The 14912-nt window shown below is 36.7% G+C and overlaps 1 protein-coding gene and 1 pseudogene across 2 annotated transcripts in view; both read right to left on the reverse strand.

Annotated features, from left to right (window-relative positions):
• The window catches only part of LOC107655063 (PHD finger protein 20-like), a 10886-nt gene extending 5410 nt beyond the window's left edge, over nt 1-5476 (reverse strand). For both annotated transcript variants that reach the window (XM_016442461.1, XM_016442460.1), the window contains exons 1-6: nt 5338-5476; nt 3437-3530; nt 3171-3342; nt 1900-1984; nt 1718-1794; nt 1108-1618 (exon numbers count right to left, since the gene is read on the reverse strand). In XM_016442461.1, the coding sequence (XP_016297947.1) occupies nt 1108-1618; nt 1718-1794; nt 1900-1984; nt 3171-3342; nt 3437-3519 (928 nt within the window). In that variant the 5' untranslated portion in view covers nt 3520-3530; nt 5338-5476. The remainder of the gene's footprint in view (nt 1-1107; nt 1619-1717; nt 1795-1899; nt 1985-3170; nt 3343-3436; nt 3531-5337) is intronic.
• Nucleotides 5477-7065: 1589 nt separating this feature from the next.
• The window catches only part of LOC107655064 (rho GTPase-activating protein 39-like), a 32595-nt pseudogene continuing 24748 nt past the window's right edge, over nt 7066-14912 (reverse strand).

Here is a 14912-nt window from a genome sequence, read left to right on the forward strand (position 1 = left end):
GAATATTACCCATTTTCAGTTCTTAAAAACCAAATGTTGGTCTCTTCGTACACAGCTGATACTTATTGTATTTAAAGCGAAATGTCTGAAGAATAAGTAATGCTGAAACTAGAAATGTATCTTGTTTCCCTCTATCAAAACAATTGTATAGGACATACCTGCTTGAGTGTCATAAATGTTCTTTTTTCTCAAATGTGCGTGCCTGTAACTCAAGAAGGATCTCAATATGGCTCCAGGAGTAAATCGTTAAATTGTACACATTTCCAATGGTCAAAAACCAAATGTGGGTCACTTTTCATAAATCTGATACTTATTTTCTTCTAAAGGGGAATGTCTGAAGAACAAATAATGTTGAAACTAGTATTTTGTTTCTTTGTCAAAACAACTGCATTACATACATTTCTGAGTGCCATAAATATTCTTTTTCCACAGTTTGCGTTTCTATAACTAAGTATTATAAATCTCACTATATAATTTTAGATTCTATAAACTCTGCAGGACACCAGCCCTCCAGGACCGAGTTTGGGCACCCCTGGTATAGGACATGGTTAGAGCAAAGGGCCCTTAAAGCCTCTAATTACAAGTTTGGGAAGATGGTTCACAAATGCTATAATGTTATATGCTACCCAAACTCAGAGCAGATGCAGAGATCAGTGTGTGTGGAGCAGCACTGCACACTGAGACCCGGAAAACACTGAATCATGACCTGCTCGTGTGTAAAAGAACACAGTGCTGTGCTTCACTCTGAAACACATACCACATGTATTGCACGTATATCGCACCCTTTGTGATTTGATTATCGCACTAAGCCATATCGTACATATCGTTATTCGTGTAGCCAAACACATGGAGTTAATAATGATTGTTTTCCTACTGGTTTCCCAAACACGCCCTGCCACTAATCAGACAATCCAATAGCCCCACCCCCAAGTTCACATTATTGGTTGAGCCACTGTTGCCAGGTAGGGCTGGTCAGGATTTTCAAACAAACAACTTTTGAAAGCCCAACTGAACTGCAGTGTTTATATTTTCCAGGAAAATCAATTTACAAGTCACTTGCCTACTGTCAAATTTTTTTTTTAAATCTAAGTTTAACTTTGTACGTACTTCTTATGCGCTGCCTCCGTGACTTTCTGTCATGAGGAACAAACTTTCCTTTGATTTCCTCCTCTTTTTGTTCCACGTGAACTTCTGCTTCCTCTGTCTCATTTCTCTTTACCATCCCCTTATTAAAGTTCACACCCATGTCAAACACCACAGAGTCCTCCATATTCACTGCGGCTTCCTCTTCTTTCTCCTCAGGCCCTGAGACCTTCTTCAGAAATGACTTACTGTAATTGTGCTGCCCTATTCGCTCCAAGCCCCTCTCCTCATATTCCTCCTTTATGCTTATATCTTCCACTTCAAGGCATGTCCCATTCCCATTTCTTTTCTTCTGTTCACCTTCTTCTCCATCCAAATCTGAGATCTCATTCGCCTCTTCCTCAGGAACACTGTCAGTTTGCCCTGCTGCTTGTTTACCGCCATTGACTTCACTCTCCTCCTGCATTTTCTTGTCCTTTTCTGTCTTTTTTACTATGGGCTTCTCTTCATTTTTAGCAGTTAGTTTCTTTCTTCTCTATTTGGTGAGAATGAGAGAATGAGTAAAGAGTGAGAAGGCCAAAATGAGTACTGAAATAGAGGTGCAACATGAATGGGATACAAATGCAAAATAAACCTCTTTGGTGAAGGGCTTCACATGGATTCCTTTGACTGTTTGGATAACACCATCATAGAACTTAACAGTGTAGGATTCTGCAGGATAAATAAAATCAAATATGAATCATTGCATTTAAATTTGGACAAGAATCTGTTCATGTAACACACCTGTTTAATGCAATGAATATGGCAACTACTTACCATCTTTATTGACGGCCAAGACTTTTGCAGGATAAAATCGACAATCGGACCAACTGGCAAGAATTTTGTCATTCACATGAAATCCCTGCAAAAAAATATGAATGAAAACAAAATTAATTATGAAATTAACTGATTTTTTTCAGTGGCTTTAAATGTGCCTCAACCAATGAGAATTTAGGGTCAGATTATGATCAGGTGATTTTTAAGACATTTATTGACCTTGATTCATAGTCATGAGGGTCTGTAGGGGTCCTAATATGATACTGTTTCCTGTTTTGTTTTGTTTTTTGTCCATGTTTCTGCATGCTGGTTGCACCACGTAACTAATATAAACAAAGATTGATTTATTTTTTTACAGAAATTGATACTTTTATTCAGTAAGGATGCACTAAATTGATCAAAAGTGACAGTAAAGACATTTAAAATTTTACAAAAGATTACTATTTTAATCCATCAAAGAATCCTGAAAAATATATGCTAGTTTCCATAAAAATATTAAGCAGCAGTTTTCAGCATTGATAAGAGATGTTTTATGAGCAGCATATCAGCATATAATTTCTAAAGAATCATGTGACACTGAAAAATGATCAGAAATAAGTTAGATTTTAAGATATATTAAAATAGAAAACGGATGACTGAGCGGTCGATTACCAGCTATATATGCATATTATATATAGTTTCAAGTGATGGAATGTAAGGACTGTTTGTCTAATGAAACAAGAAGGATTTTTCCTGTTATAATTTATTGTTATTTCTACACATTGGCTAATTTATCCATAACAGAGTTGACAAACAATACCATAAAGACATCTGTTTTTTCATTAAAAGTAAAAAAAAGGAAGTAACTTGTGTTTGGCAAGCACTGAATTATTAAAATTAAATATGTTTTCAATAAGATACTGAAAAACAAATCTGTTAGTGAAAATTTTTTTTCTTAACTTACTGCAATGCCAAATGTATCTCTAATTATAGATTCAGCTATATATATTATATATATATATAAATATATATATATATGTTTGGCGAGTTTCCTAAAAAATTTTCTAACCAATGGCGATTCAATTGCCAAGGTGTCCGTAGAGGGTTGATACTGTATATTGGTTATTTAGGATTTGCTCGTGTGATCCACACAGTAATAATCAGTTGAAATTACAACAGGACGCATTATGCAGCATCACTTTCGCATCTCAGTAAACAGACTTATACATGAGGCTGATCCTAGATTAGCTTTCATATACTGGGATTTTTAAGGAGCACAGTCTGTGACTCACAGGGATAAAGCTGTCTTCCTGTCGTCCCTCTCTCCTCAGCTGAACCCTCTCCACGGGTCTCAGGTACGGACTGGCCCAGTCAAACCACTCATCGTAGCGATGGCTCCACTGGCGATAGTGGATTAAGATCTTCTCGTTCTCATAGTCAATCTTCTCAATGTTGGCAACATACCTGGGAGTGAAACCACACAGAGAGAGCTTTCTATAAAACAGAGTGAGAGAAAGGCTAAGAAAAAAAAAAGTGTTTTTAAAAGAATGGCACTTGCCAGTTCTTCAGACTGTCCCGTGCTTCAAGAGCAGCGCCCACCTCAAACTTAATTCCTCGTCTGTTAGGAGGCATTTTGCTCATAATGTCAGCAACTAAGTAATATGAAAGAGTCACATTTTAGTAACTTCCCAGTGATCATTACATTACTTTAGGCCAGTGCCATTACTGTTTTTACAAGTAGACCATTTGAGAGCTAACACGAGAGAAAGAGAATATTAATTCTCAAAAATGTAGTAAAATTACATTATAGTAATTTACCTTATACATTTATTAGTTTTTTAAACATATTGGTAACAACTAACTACTAATAACAGTAACTGTAGCACTGAACTGTATCACAGCAACAGTTTTGGAAGGAAAACAATTAAGTATTAAGTAAGTAAACAATCACTGGTTACTGACATTATTGCAGTGTTCTGGAACAAATTTAACAAATAAGTCTAAGCATGTGACAAGTAAAAAAAATCTTTCTGTTGTCCTTCCAAGATGTAGATTTTGTTTCTTCATCAAACTATCTCAGTGGAGAAAGCAATATTATGTATAGAGGACATGTATTTCAGCTGGAAGCAATGGTTTGAAGATAAAAACGTCCTATTGATGGAGTTGTTTCTCACAAACAGACAGACTTTAATTGATGGACTGGATGCGTGTGAATTATTGTAATGTTTTTATCAGTGGTTTGGACTCTCATTATGACGGCACCCATTCACCTCAAAGGATCCATTGGTGAGCAAGTGATGTAATGCTGAATTTCTCCAAATCTGTTCTTCTGATGAAGAAAAAAAAACTCATCTTTATCTTGGATGGACTGAGGGAGAGTACATTTTCAGCAATTGAAAACTTTTCCTTTAACGGTCAACTTTTTACTATATTATTCACACAATAAATCCTATTCAGTAAATCACAAACTATTTATAAACAGTGGATAAAAAAACACACATTATGAGATGAAAAAGGAAAAATATAACATCTAAGTTACCGATGAGGGTTCTTTTAAATGGAGCTTTGTCTTAAAAAAATCATGCCAAACACAGCTTGAGATTCACAGTAAACCCAAAGATTTATTTTACGTGCTACAAGTCTACATTACCACAATTTTTATTATAATAGTTAAAATTATTAATTAATTGAATAATAATAATTAAAATAATTTTAATGATTAAGTTGAAAAACTATAAGCAGTCATTACAACAATCACAATATTTAATTAGACTAATATTTAAATTAATTTTTAATCATATATATATATTATTATTTTTTTGTTTGTTTTATTTTATTTTTTTTATTTTTTTAACTATCAAAATGACAATTTGAATTATTGTTGCAAAATTATATAAATCATAATATTATAAATTACAAAACACTATAAACATATTAATTTAGATATTTACTCTTGCATGAGTAGTCATGTAAGTGAGAGTAATTAACTGTGATTTTATCAGGAGCCCCCAAATGCCTGACAATGACAATGGAAACAATAGAGATGCCAGATATTCCAATATTACACTACTGTTTGTTGCTCCCAGATTTCTGCCCGTCTACAGCCAAAAGCAGACAGAGAACATAATTTAAGATGATTTGAAATCCTACAGGATCAATATTCATCTTACTGAAAACACAAGCAGACATTAACTTCCTGACTGCCCCACACCCTCCAAGAAAATAATGACATGGATACTAGTAATGGGCGAGTACATCATCGCCACTCCCACAAATACAAGCTGTAAATCACAACATGCATCTACCGACGCACAAGTTACGACATTTATTTGATTTCATTACCTAAAATCTGTTATTGCACACGCAATTTTCTAAAACAATATCTTTAAACATTCCGTACTCGTCCAAAGTCTTGCTATTGAGAAAACAGTATTATAAAATGCTATAAACATCAGTTACCTGTTGTGATATCCGTCTCTTTAACTATAAAGGCGCGTCGTGCATCTATTAAAGGCTCTTTTATTGTAGCCACGTTGGGCGCGAGATGCACGCACTTACTATTTTCCAATGTGTTCCACACAGACTACCGGTATGAACAATAACGCCACCGCGCATGCGTAAGAACCTCGAGTCTATATAGACGTCTAGTAGCTTCATTGTGAGGTACACAGACATTACATTACACTACCGTTAAAAAAGTAAGAGGTCAGAACGATTTTGATTTTTAAAGAAAGTAATGCTTTTATTCAGCGAGGATGCGTTAAACTGATAAATTGGTAATAAAGAATTTGTTGATGTTTTTAAGATTCATATTTCAAATAAATGCTGTTCTTTTGACCATTCTATTCATCTGAGAATCCTGAAAAAATTTAATACAGTTTCCACGGTTTGAGATGCACAAGTGTTTTCGACACAAGATATGTTTCTTGAGCAGCAAATCAGCATATTAGAATGATTTCTGAAGGATCATGTGACACTGAAGACTGCTGTAATGATGCTGAAAATTCAGCTTTACATCACAGGAATTAATTACATTTTAAATTATATTAAAATATAAAACAGTTATTTTATATTGTAACAATATTTCACAATATTACTGTTTTTACTGTATTTTTGGTCAAATAAATGCAGCTTTAGTGAGCATTTTAAAAACATTAAAAAAACGTATGGATCCTAAACTTTTGAACAGTAGTGTATTTACATCATGTAAAATAATGTAGGTAAAACACACAAATAGAGCTTAAAGAGTAATTCTACCATATTTTCTAACAAATAAATCACAAATAAAATGTAACATCTTTATGAAACTTTATTAGATTCCTCAACATCCATTTCACACAAAATACATACACAATCCAAAAGGTGTATAGAATATTTTGCTCATACATAATCAGCCAATAGCACAGAATACTAAATACAAGTGTTTAGATTTTTTAAATCTATTTTCCAACAACTCATATTGTGTATTTCTATTACCTTTTATGTTATTTACTCAAATATGGTATTATCTTACTCAAAATATTATGTATAATCATGAAAGTAATCAATATACTAATCAATATGTTTAGTTATTCTCAATACTGGATGTCTTAATGAGGATTGTATGTATGAGGGCCCTTCCATTGGGCAGTGTCAGTGGTTTACATTGGATTGTACCAGTGAACTTGAGTAACCCAATGAACTTTGGGTGATTTCCAGAAGTAGACAGTAACTAGTAAACAGATTTGATGTATGTCTCATGGGACCACAGCCAACCAATGGGAAGCGGCAAAATTAAAGTTTTTAAAAAATGGTTGATTTGGCCAAATTCCATCATTAAAAGATGGACCAGGTGTGCTAGTAATAAATTGTGGCAAACCAGACAGGCATAACCAATAAAAAACCGGAACTACCAACTTTGGTAAGAGAAAAAGGTATGAAACGGATGTACGGACAGACAGAGACTTCAGATGCGGCTGCCGTTATCTCGGCTTTGTTACTTTGTTTAATAAAGTCTTATTTTAACATCTGGAACTCTGCTTCTCGAGCTTCATTGACTGCATTGAAGAAATTTATCATTGGCACCGCGACACAACACTCACCACCACTCAGTTCCATTTATACGTAACGTCAGTAAAATAAGCACTATTTACAAGCTTTATTTACATACAAAAACTCAAAAAGAACATTACACAAAGGGTACCCGTCTTTTTAGATGTCATGAATTTTATTGACTCTTTTCCAAGATTTTACATTTTAATTCTTCAAATGCAATTTTACAGGCATCATATAATGGCATATAATTCCATTATCACTTAATATATTCATTTACAAACGCTCTCAAAAGTAGTAGATCTAAATGGTATGTATGGGGCTGCGGACTTCCAATGGGAGCTAAAAATGTACCATTTCAAGACTCTGGACAATTTTGCATAAATGACATTCCTGATTATCAGGGAATAACAAGTTTTAACAAAACATAACATAAAATCGTAAAATAAAATAGAAAACTTTCACTTCTTAAAATACTGTACTTAAATTAGAGTATGAAAAAGTCACACCCTATCTAACAAAAACTATTTTTCTCTTTTCTATAATTAAAGTTTTCACACTTACACATTTGTCCTGTACATGACATAACAGATGATCTTTTTTTTAAAATCCACAAATACACAAAGATACTGTCAGAGAACAAACAAAAAGTGGTTTCTTAATGACTCTCACTCTCTGACTTACTATACAAAACAAGCAAACAGCATTTGAGTGCTCACAAAGCAATGCATCCATGCAAGTTATTTTTAACTTTGACCCTTGCAATGCACATTAACATATTTAAACAGTTAACAATTCATGACCATTGGAACTGAAGATTTACATTTTTTTTCATGCTTTTGAGCATGCAAAGAACAAGGGATAACATTTCTGACATGAATTACAAATTCAACAGTCTTTATATCAATGAAGTGTACAGAACACAATTAAATAATGAAAGTAACAGTGAAACAGTGAAAAAAACCCACAATCATCCTTAAAACTGTACTTTTGTCCTAGGTTTTTAGTTTTTGTCCACAATGTCATATTTGTGACTGTGTTTGTAAGCAGGTTGGTTGTGTATCACTGATTCGTGTTCTGCTAATAAGAAGTAAAAATAACTTTAAACAATGCCCTCTATGAAGCTTGTGTCCAGATGTACAATGAGCATTCGCAAGAAAGACATCTCTTTGCGGGTGTTCTCAAATATGACACGGGGGTCGTCCGATTGGCACCGAAGGCAATTAGGAGCCATTACCATAGCAAGGTTGTTCACGTCCATTTTAGTGACTGCAACGTTTGCAGGCTGAGCAAAAACCTGAGGAAGACATGGGAAATGCGTCAGAGCAGTGCGATAAGTCAAAAGACATTTTTATGCATTTGCTGCCTATTGTGTGTGTGTGTTTGTTGAGTGTTGTGAATACCTGTAGGAAGTGGATGAAGTAGCACAGCACCAGGCGGTTGAGCTCAGGCAGCGACTGCACCACGCTGATGGCTGCCACAGGATCATCATAGTTACTGACACACTGCTTGTAGAAACTCATGGGGATGAGAGGCTCCTCCAGCTCACGGTACCACAGCTTCAACAGAGAGGCTGAGGAAAAACAATTAATATTTAAATATTTTTGGTATGATAATGAAATGCCAGTACATATTTTCTTTGGCTATGTAATATTATTGTAAATGCATGAGAATAGTTACTCACCAGGAACATTGGGGTCAGACAGATTTTCAGGAATCCTCCACTGGTCCACCTGAAGCTTCAGTGCATTAACTTCATCAATGTCACCAGGAACCCTGTAGGAGGAGACGGTAACTTTACATTCAAGGACCACCAGAGGGAGACAACACACCATAGTTATGAATGCGCAAGTGCTAGTGAGTTAAGAAAGTGTTAAGAGTTATGCCCCATGTCTTACAGAGTTTGGAGAGAATATTCCTAAGATATTAAAAAAGCAGACATTTTTGGTCCAGATTTTTAATAAAACTAGAACCTGATTTAAACATACTACCATTCAAAAGAAAAATAATACATGGTTTACACAAAAATATTAAGCAGCTTTCAAACGTTTTCAAAAACGATAAATGTTTCTTGAGCGCCAAATCAGCATATTAGAATTGCTCTTTTTTATTAATTATTTAATCTGCTAGAACATTAGAATTCTGAAGGATCATGTGAGTAATGTCTGCTGAAAACTCAGTTTGCATCAAAGGAATTAATTGCATTTTAAAATGTATTAAAATAGAAAACATTTATTTTAAATTACATTTCACAATATTACTGTATTATTGTATTTATGATCAAAAAATGCAGCCTTTTTGAACAACAGTGTAACTGAATCGGTTCAGTTAGCATGTTAATATTTGACCCTTTGAGCTGCATATGCCAAAAAGATATAAAGTGTTTTGTCACGTCACACTGCTCCTTGTTAACAGGCTACAAAAAGTATCTTGTGACTGGAAAAGCTACTCTATTAGAAAACACCTGTTCTAAAGTCACATTATGAAAAATGTAGTTAAAATTAGTAGCTTCGCAACTTTTTGCAAATTATGTACTAGTCAATACACTCGTATAGTAAAACATAGTCTGTTCTTCTATTCTACCTAATTAGCAGGAATCTGAGCAGGTCTTACCTGAATATGCCCTCAGTCTGCGCTCCGCCCAGAGCTAGCACATACTGAGACAGCTGCACTTGCACCCACGGCAACTTCCTGTCTGGGAAGAGTTCACTCTGCCGCTCCATCACTTCCTCTAGAGAGCTGCCAAACAGCGAAGGGGTTATGATGGCACGCCGACTGTGGTCTACCTCCTCCAAACTGGGCTTACGGAGACCCTTTATGGGAAAAACATAAAACACTACTTATTTTTCTCTTTCTTAAACACCTGATTCTCCTTCAGTGTATTTGATCAAAACTCACCTTTTTCCCTCCAGTGACTGACACTTTCTGGAGCTTCCGGTAGCAGTACTTGGCATATGTGCTGATGGGGAGAGCTGGAGACAAAAAGACATGAGTGATTACTATTATTCTTAGACACGGGGCCTGCAAGTCTAATCGCTGACAGATTTACATCTAATGCATCAAAACCTGTTTTACAAGGTAAAGGCTTTGAGAACTGACACATTTCTTTGTCTGGAACATGGCTAAATTGCTCCATAATAGTTGTCATGGAATCAACGATCATGGGATCACAGCGGCACGTGGGGAGTGAGGCACTTCAAAATGAGTCACCGTTTTAACAATGAATGAAAAATGAAGATTTAGGTCTATCAAAAGTGTGGAGGATGAATTCCTGCCAGCACATTCTGTTAGTCGTGACTCATCAAATCAACATGTGAACTAAAGGAGACTAAATAAACAGAGGGTTTTCTACTAGGCTGCGTTTCATCAATGTGCTGTCTTGTACTTCTGTTATGTAAGAGCCAAGGACATTAGGACTATAAAAGTAGACATCGCAGAACATTTTCCACTAGTTGGAAATAAATTATATTCCCAGAAATCACTTGATGTCAGATTGTAAAACAAACTCCAGGCTTGTAGAATCCCTGTGATTTATTGTACATTCAGCAATGCAGAATTTATAGCAGCCTATGCTTAGCGTTTTAGAGAAACCACAGTCGTTCTCCAAGGATTCCTCTGGTTTCAAGAGAGCTTCATAACTCCAAAGTAAAATCCATAGGGGGCATTTCTAATACAGGCTTTGCGAATCTTAACTAAAGCAGCCAGATGGTAAAAATCGGTGTGGCAATAAAAAGCATCTTCTCTGGAATGTGCCTCAAACTCGACACCTCTTCAGATTTATGGCAAACAGGTGACACACATGCATGTTGACACAACCTCTTGTTAATTTCCGCGCACCAGACTGCAATTACGTCTAATGAGATATACTGCATCATAAATTTACCCTTGATCTCTTTTTTTCCCTGGATTCCTGAACCTAAACAGTTCATTTACAGGGTAAACATACAGATTCCGCTGCATTCATATATGCAGACTGATTCTGATATTTTGCATGACTGAATAAAAGTGCTGGTGGTCTGACTTTGAAACAACAGCTTACACTCATTTGAAATGAAAGGCAACAATAAAGTGAAGGAAAGCCAGAGGAAACAACAATCTATTCAGAGGCCACAAATGAGACCACACAGATCTTTGTAGTGACTCCCTATGTCAGGGAGATGTGTAAATTCCTGTTTTACAATGGCTCCATCATCAGGGCTTCCAACTTAACATCCCAATAAACTCCTCAGCTGAGCCAGCCCTGCACATTTAGTCCAGATCCAACCTCAAGAATCCCCCACAGTGACTCACACCCAGCTGCAGCAGTATCTGTGAAGTCGACCCACTCATCTGGACATCTGCCCATCAGATCCAACTAAGTGACTCAAAAACAATGCAGGCCAGGGCAGGCATATGAGCCATATCCTGCTCCTTCAAGTGGCCAGTGGCTGGTGCTGGTCTAATGGGCTTGTGACTAGAGACGTCTCATGAGTAGGTCTGCAGCAGCGGCTGTGAGTCACTGTTATGCCATTCCTGCAGGCAGTGAGACCCAGTGTGAGGGGTCCTCACTGCGGTCAATGCCATGGCTATGGGTAGGCAGAAATTTGATGAGATCATCAGGACCACTCATTGTGGTAACAGTCACAAGGTCAAAGAATCACCATATGGAGGCACTGTCATTTACTGATAAGCACACGTGATGCATCCTGCCCAAAAGGGCTAATTAACAGTTTTACTGACATGGCAAATAATCGATGCAGCTAGACATGACAATGAAAAGCACTCAATATATCTCTACAGAGGCCTGCATACCAACATCCAATTCTCCTTCAGTATATTTCATAGTGGTGCAATAAATCTCTGGTTGAACCATTACATTAAATTTCAACAAACTGAACAAAGTGACTTTAAAGGGCAGTTTACTCTTTTATGTTCCAAAGTGTCTCAGATAAGGAATCATCCATAGTTTAAAAATACCCCTACCTTCTGTTTCCTCTGAGTTCTGCTTTCTCTTCTTCCTTGACTTTGAGTTCTTCTTCTTAATATCCTGCTGGTCCAATATGTACTGGGTTACTGCAATGAAAACACAAAAACCAAAACAACCTATTAAATAACCCATATACAAGAAGGTGTTGTCATCTGATAACTAAAATAATCAAAAACAATTAATTATATGTATACACGCTGTTATGGAATAAATATCTGCTTCTGTTTTAATATATTTTAAAATGTAATTTATTTCTGTGACATCAAGTTGTGGGGAAGTCGTGGCCTAATGGTTAGAGAGTTGGACTCGTAACCCAAAGGTTGCGGGTTCGCGTCTCGTACCGGCAGGGATTGTAGGTGGGGGGAGTGAATGTACAGCATTCTCTTCCACCTTCAATACCACGACTGAGGTGCCCTTGAGCAAGGCACCGAACCCCCAACTGCTCCCCGGGTGCTGCAGCATAAATGGCTGCCCACTGCTCTGGGTGTGTGTTCACGGTGTGTGTGTTCACTGCTGTGTGTGTGCACTTAGGATGGGATAAGTGCAGAGCACTATGGGTAACCATACTTGGCCACATGTCATGTCACTTTCACTTTTTCACTTTCACTTTTTTTTCACTTCACTTTCAAAGCTGAATTTTCTGCTTTTCATTCTAATATGCTGATCTGATGTTCAAAAAACATTTTTTCTTATTATCAATGTTGAAAACAGTTGTGCTTAATATTTTTGTGGAAACCGTGGTACATTTTTTCAGGATGAATAGAAAGTTCAAAAGAACAGCATTTATTTAAATCTTTATATATATTATTATTAAATATAAAAACAACTAAAGCAATACAGAAAGTGGCTTTACAGGTCAATATGTTGTTTGAACAAACAGCCTGTTATTAGACCACAGCAATCCATTTTGTAATCGAGTGGGTGTGTTTGAAATGGATCTGTCTGAGGCTGGCCCCTCAGGTTTTTCACACAGAAAGTGTTCTTTGCATTTTTAAGGCGAGACATATTTAAAAAATGTCTCGAGGCCTTCAGTTTCATTCAGTTGTTTCAGAGCATAAGAATGTGTCCTGTCTAAACAGCTTTTTGCTGATTTGGAAAAAAACACACACCCTATAAGCCTAGTGTAGTACGTCTTTTTTTAAAATAATGAATTGACAAACTCACTTTTCTTGTCATTGGCTGGCTCCATGTGCCGCTGAATGTAGCCTTCCAGGTAGCAGCAGAACTTGGGTGAAGGAGCGAAGAAGGCAAGGCACACAGCCATGAGCTCCCAGCCTGCTGCCAGGTTGCGTGGACTTGTGTTGCCTGTGGTCTGCCTCACGAGTTGGACGTAGAGCTCGTCCCTCAGGCCCTGCATGCCCCAGCACTTGGTGACAATGAGGAGAGCCGCGTGGCGCCGGTCCAGCCGTGAGGGCCGGTCACCCATGTATGCCTGGACGAGCTTAAACATCTCGCAGGCTTCTTTGCGTACATTGCGGTCGTTGGTCATCAGCATAGGCTTCTTGATGGAGCCGCGGTTCCAGGACAGCATGTTGGCGATGGAAACTCGGCGGCGGAACAGGCCCTGGGTGTGCATGTTCAGGTGCTTGCTAGCCCAGTCAGCCATGTTGGCATCTGGGGGTGGGGGTTGACGGAGGGTGGCGTAGGAAAGCTGGTAAGCCCCACCACCACCTGCCTGCAAATTGGAGTCGCTGGCTACGTGGTGATGAGGGCCGAGTGAGCCCGTTCGGTTATCTACCATACCTTTCTTTCTACTGTCCAGCTGAACTGTTGGCTCCAGAGTTCCCGCCTATAGGAGAAGAGAAACAGTGTAAAAACACAAAAGCATTCATAAAACAGCTATTTTTACACAGCTACTTTGTTTTTTTGCCCTTCAGTTTTTCTCTGCATTAACTGTAGGATCAGCACTTAAACTTGTAAAATTAACACAAAAAACATAATAAACTCCATCAAATACTATAGATAAAGAATTCCAATCCACTATAGATGAAATATGACCAATCGCTGACATAAAAGGTCCTTCTACAGTAAGCTGTTTCTCCTTCCATGTCTCTAAAAAATAGTGCAAATCCAGCAATGGCCTCATTTTGATCCCTAGAGGAATTTTGTCCTTTAAGGAGGTCCCTTATGCAGTCATTGCCTCTCTCGCTGTATTGAAAGTTGTATTCCTGTTACAAAAACCAGACACAACGCATGTGCCAACTTCAATTTTATATATATATATGGGTAAAAATTACATAATTCATAGAGGTTATTCAAGCATGACAAATTTCAGGTTTGAAATAAACATTGTTTACAAAAAAAAACGGTTTTAGTATTATTTAAATGCAATTTTTTAATGTTGAATTAGTTTTTGTTTATATTTTCAGTTTTAAATTTTAGCAATTTTGTGACATGCTTTTATCATATTTATTTGTTTTTTAAATAGACATATTTAGCTTTAACTTTTTTTATTTCAGCTTTAGTGATTTAAGTACTTGAAGATTTTTCAATCCGTGTATCATTCGTTTTTTGATTTAATATTGAAAGTAGAAAAATGAGAAAACGGCTCCTTTTTCGGTTTTTTGTTTTTTTTTCTCCAAAAAACGAAAAACGAGAATTCAGCTTAAATTTACGTTTTTCGTTCATGGGTGGAAAAATGAATAAACAGCTTGAATATTCGATTTCTACAAGTTATTATATTTTATGAAAATCTTGCATTGCAGTGCGAGTGTGCAGCAGTTCACGCCACGCACAAGTGCATATCCTTTTGAAATATCAATTATAATCAATTTTAATAAAACACAAGACTACATTATATAACTCTAACAGTAGGTTATTTAATATCTGTTGTTCTCCGGTTGTCAGTCAGAATGACAGTTCTTGCGTGAACATTGGCCTATATATACCCAAGCCAATTTATTATTCTTTCCTTTTTGTCTTAGTGTTTAAAATATTTATTTTGAAACAAATTAATTAATTTCTTAATTAAACAAACAGACTTACTGGGTGAGCAGGGTAGGCTATGACAGCTGTCATATCATACCCTGCCATGCCC

Source organism: Sinocyclocheilus anshuiensis, unplaced genomic scaffold (genome assembly GCF_001515605.1).
Source record: "Sinocyclocheilus anshuiensis isolate Anshui unplaced genomic scaffold, SAMN03320099.WGS_v1.1 scaffold1072, whole genome shotgun sequence".
Lineage (NCBI taxonomy): Eukaryota > Metazoa > Chordata > Actinopteri > Cypriniformes > Cyprinidae > Sinocyclocheilus > Sinocyclocheilus anshuiensis.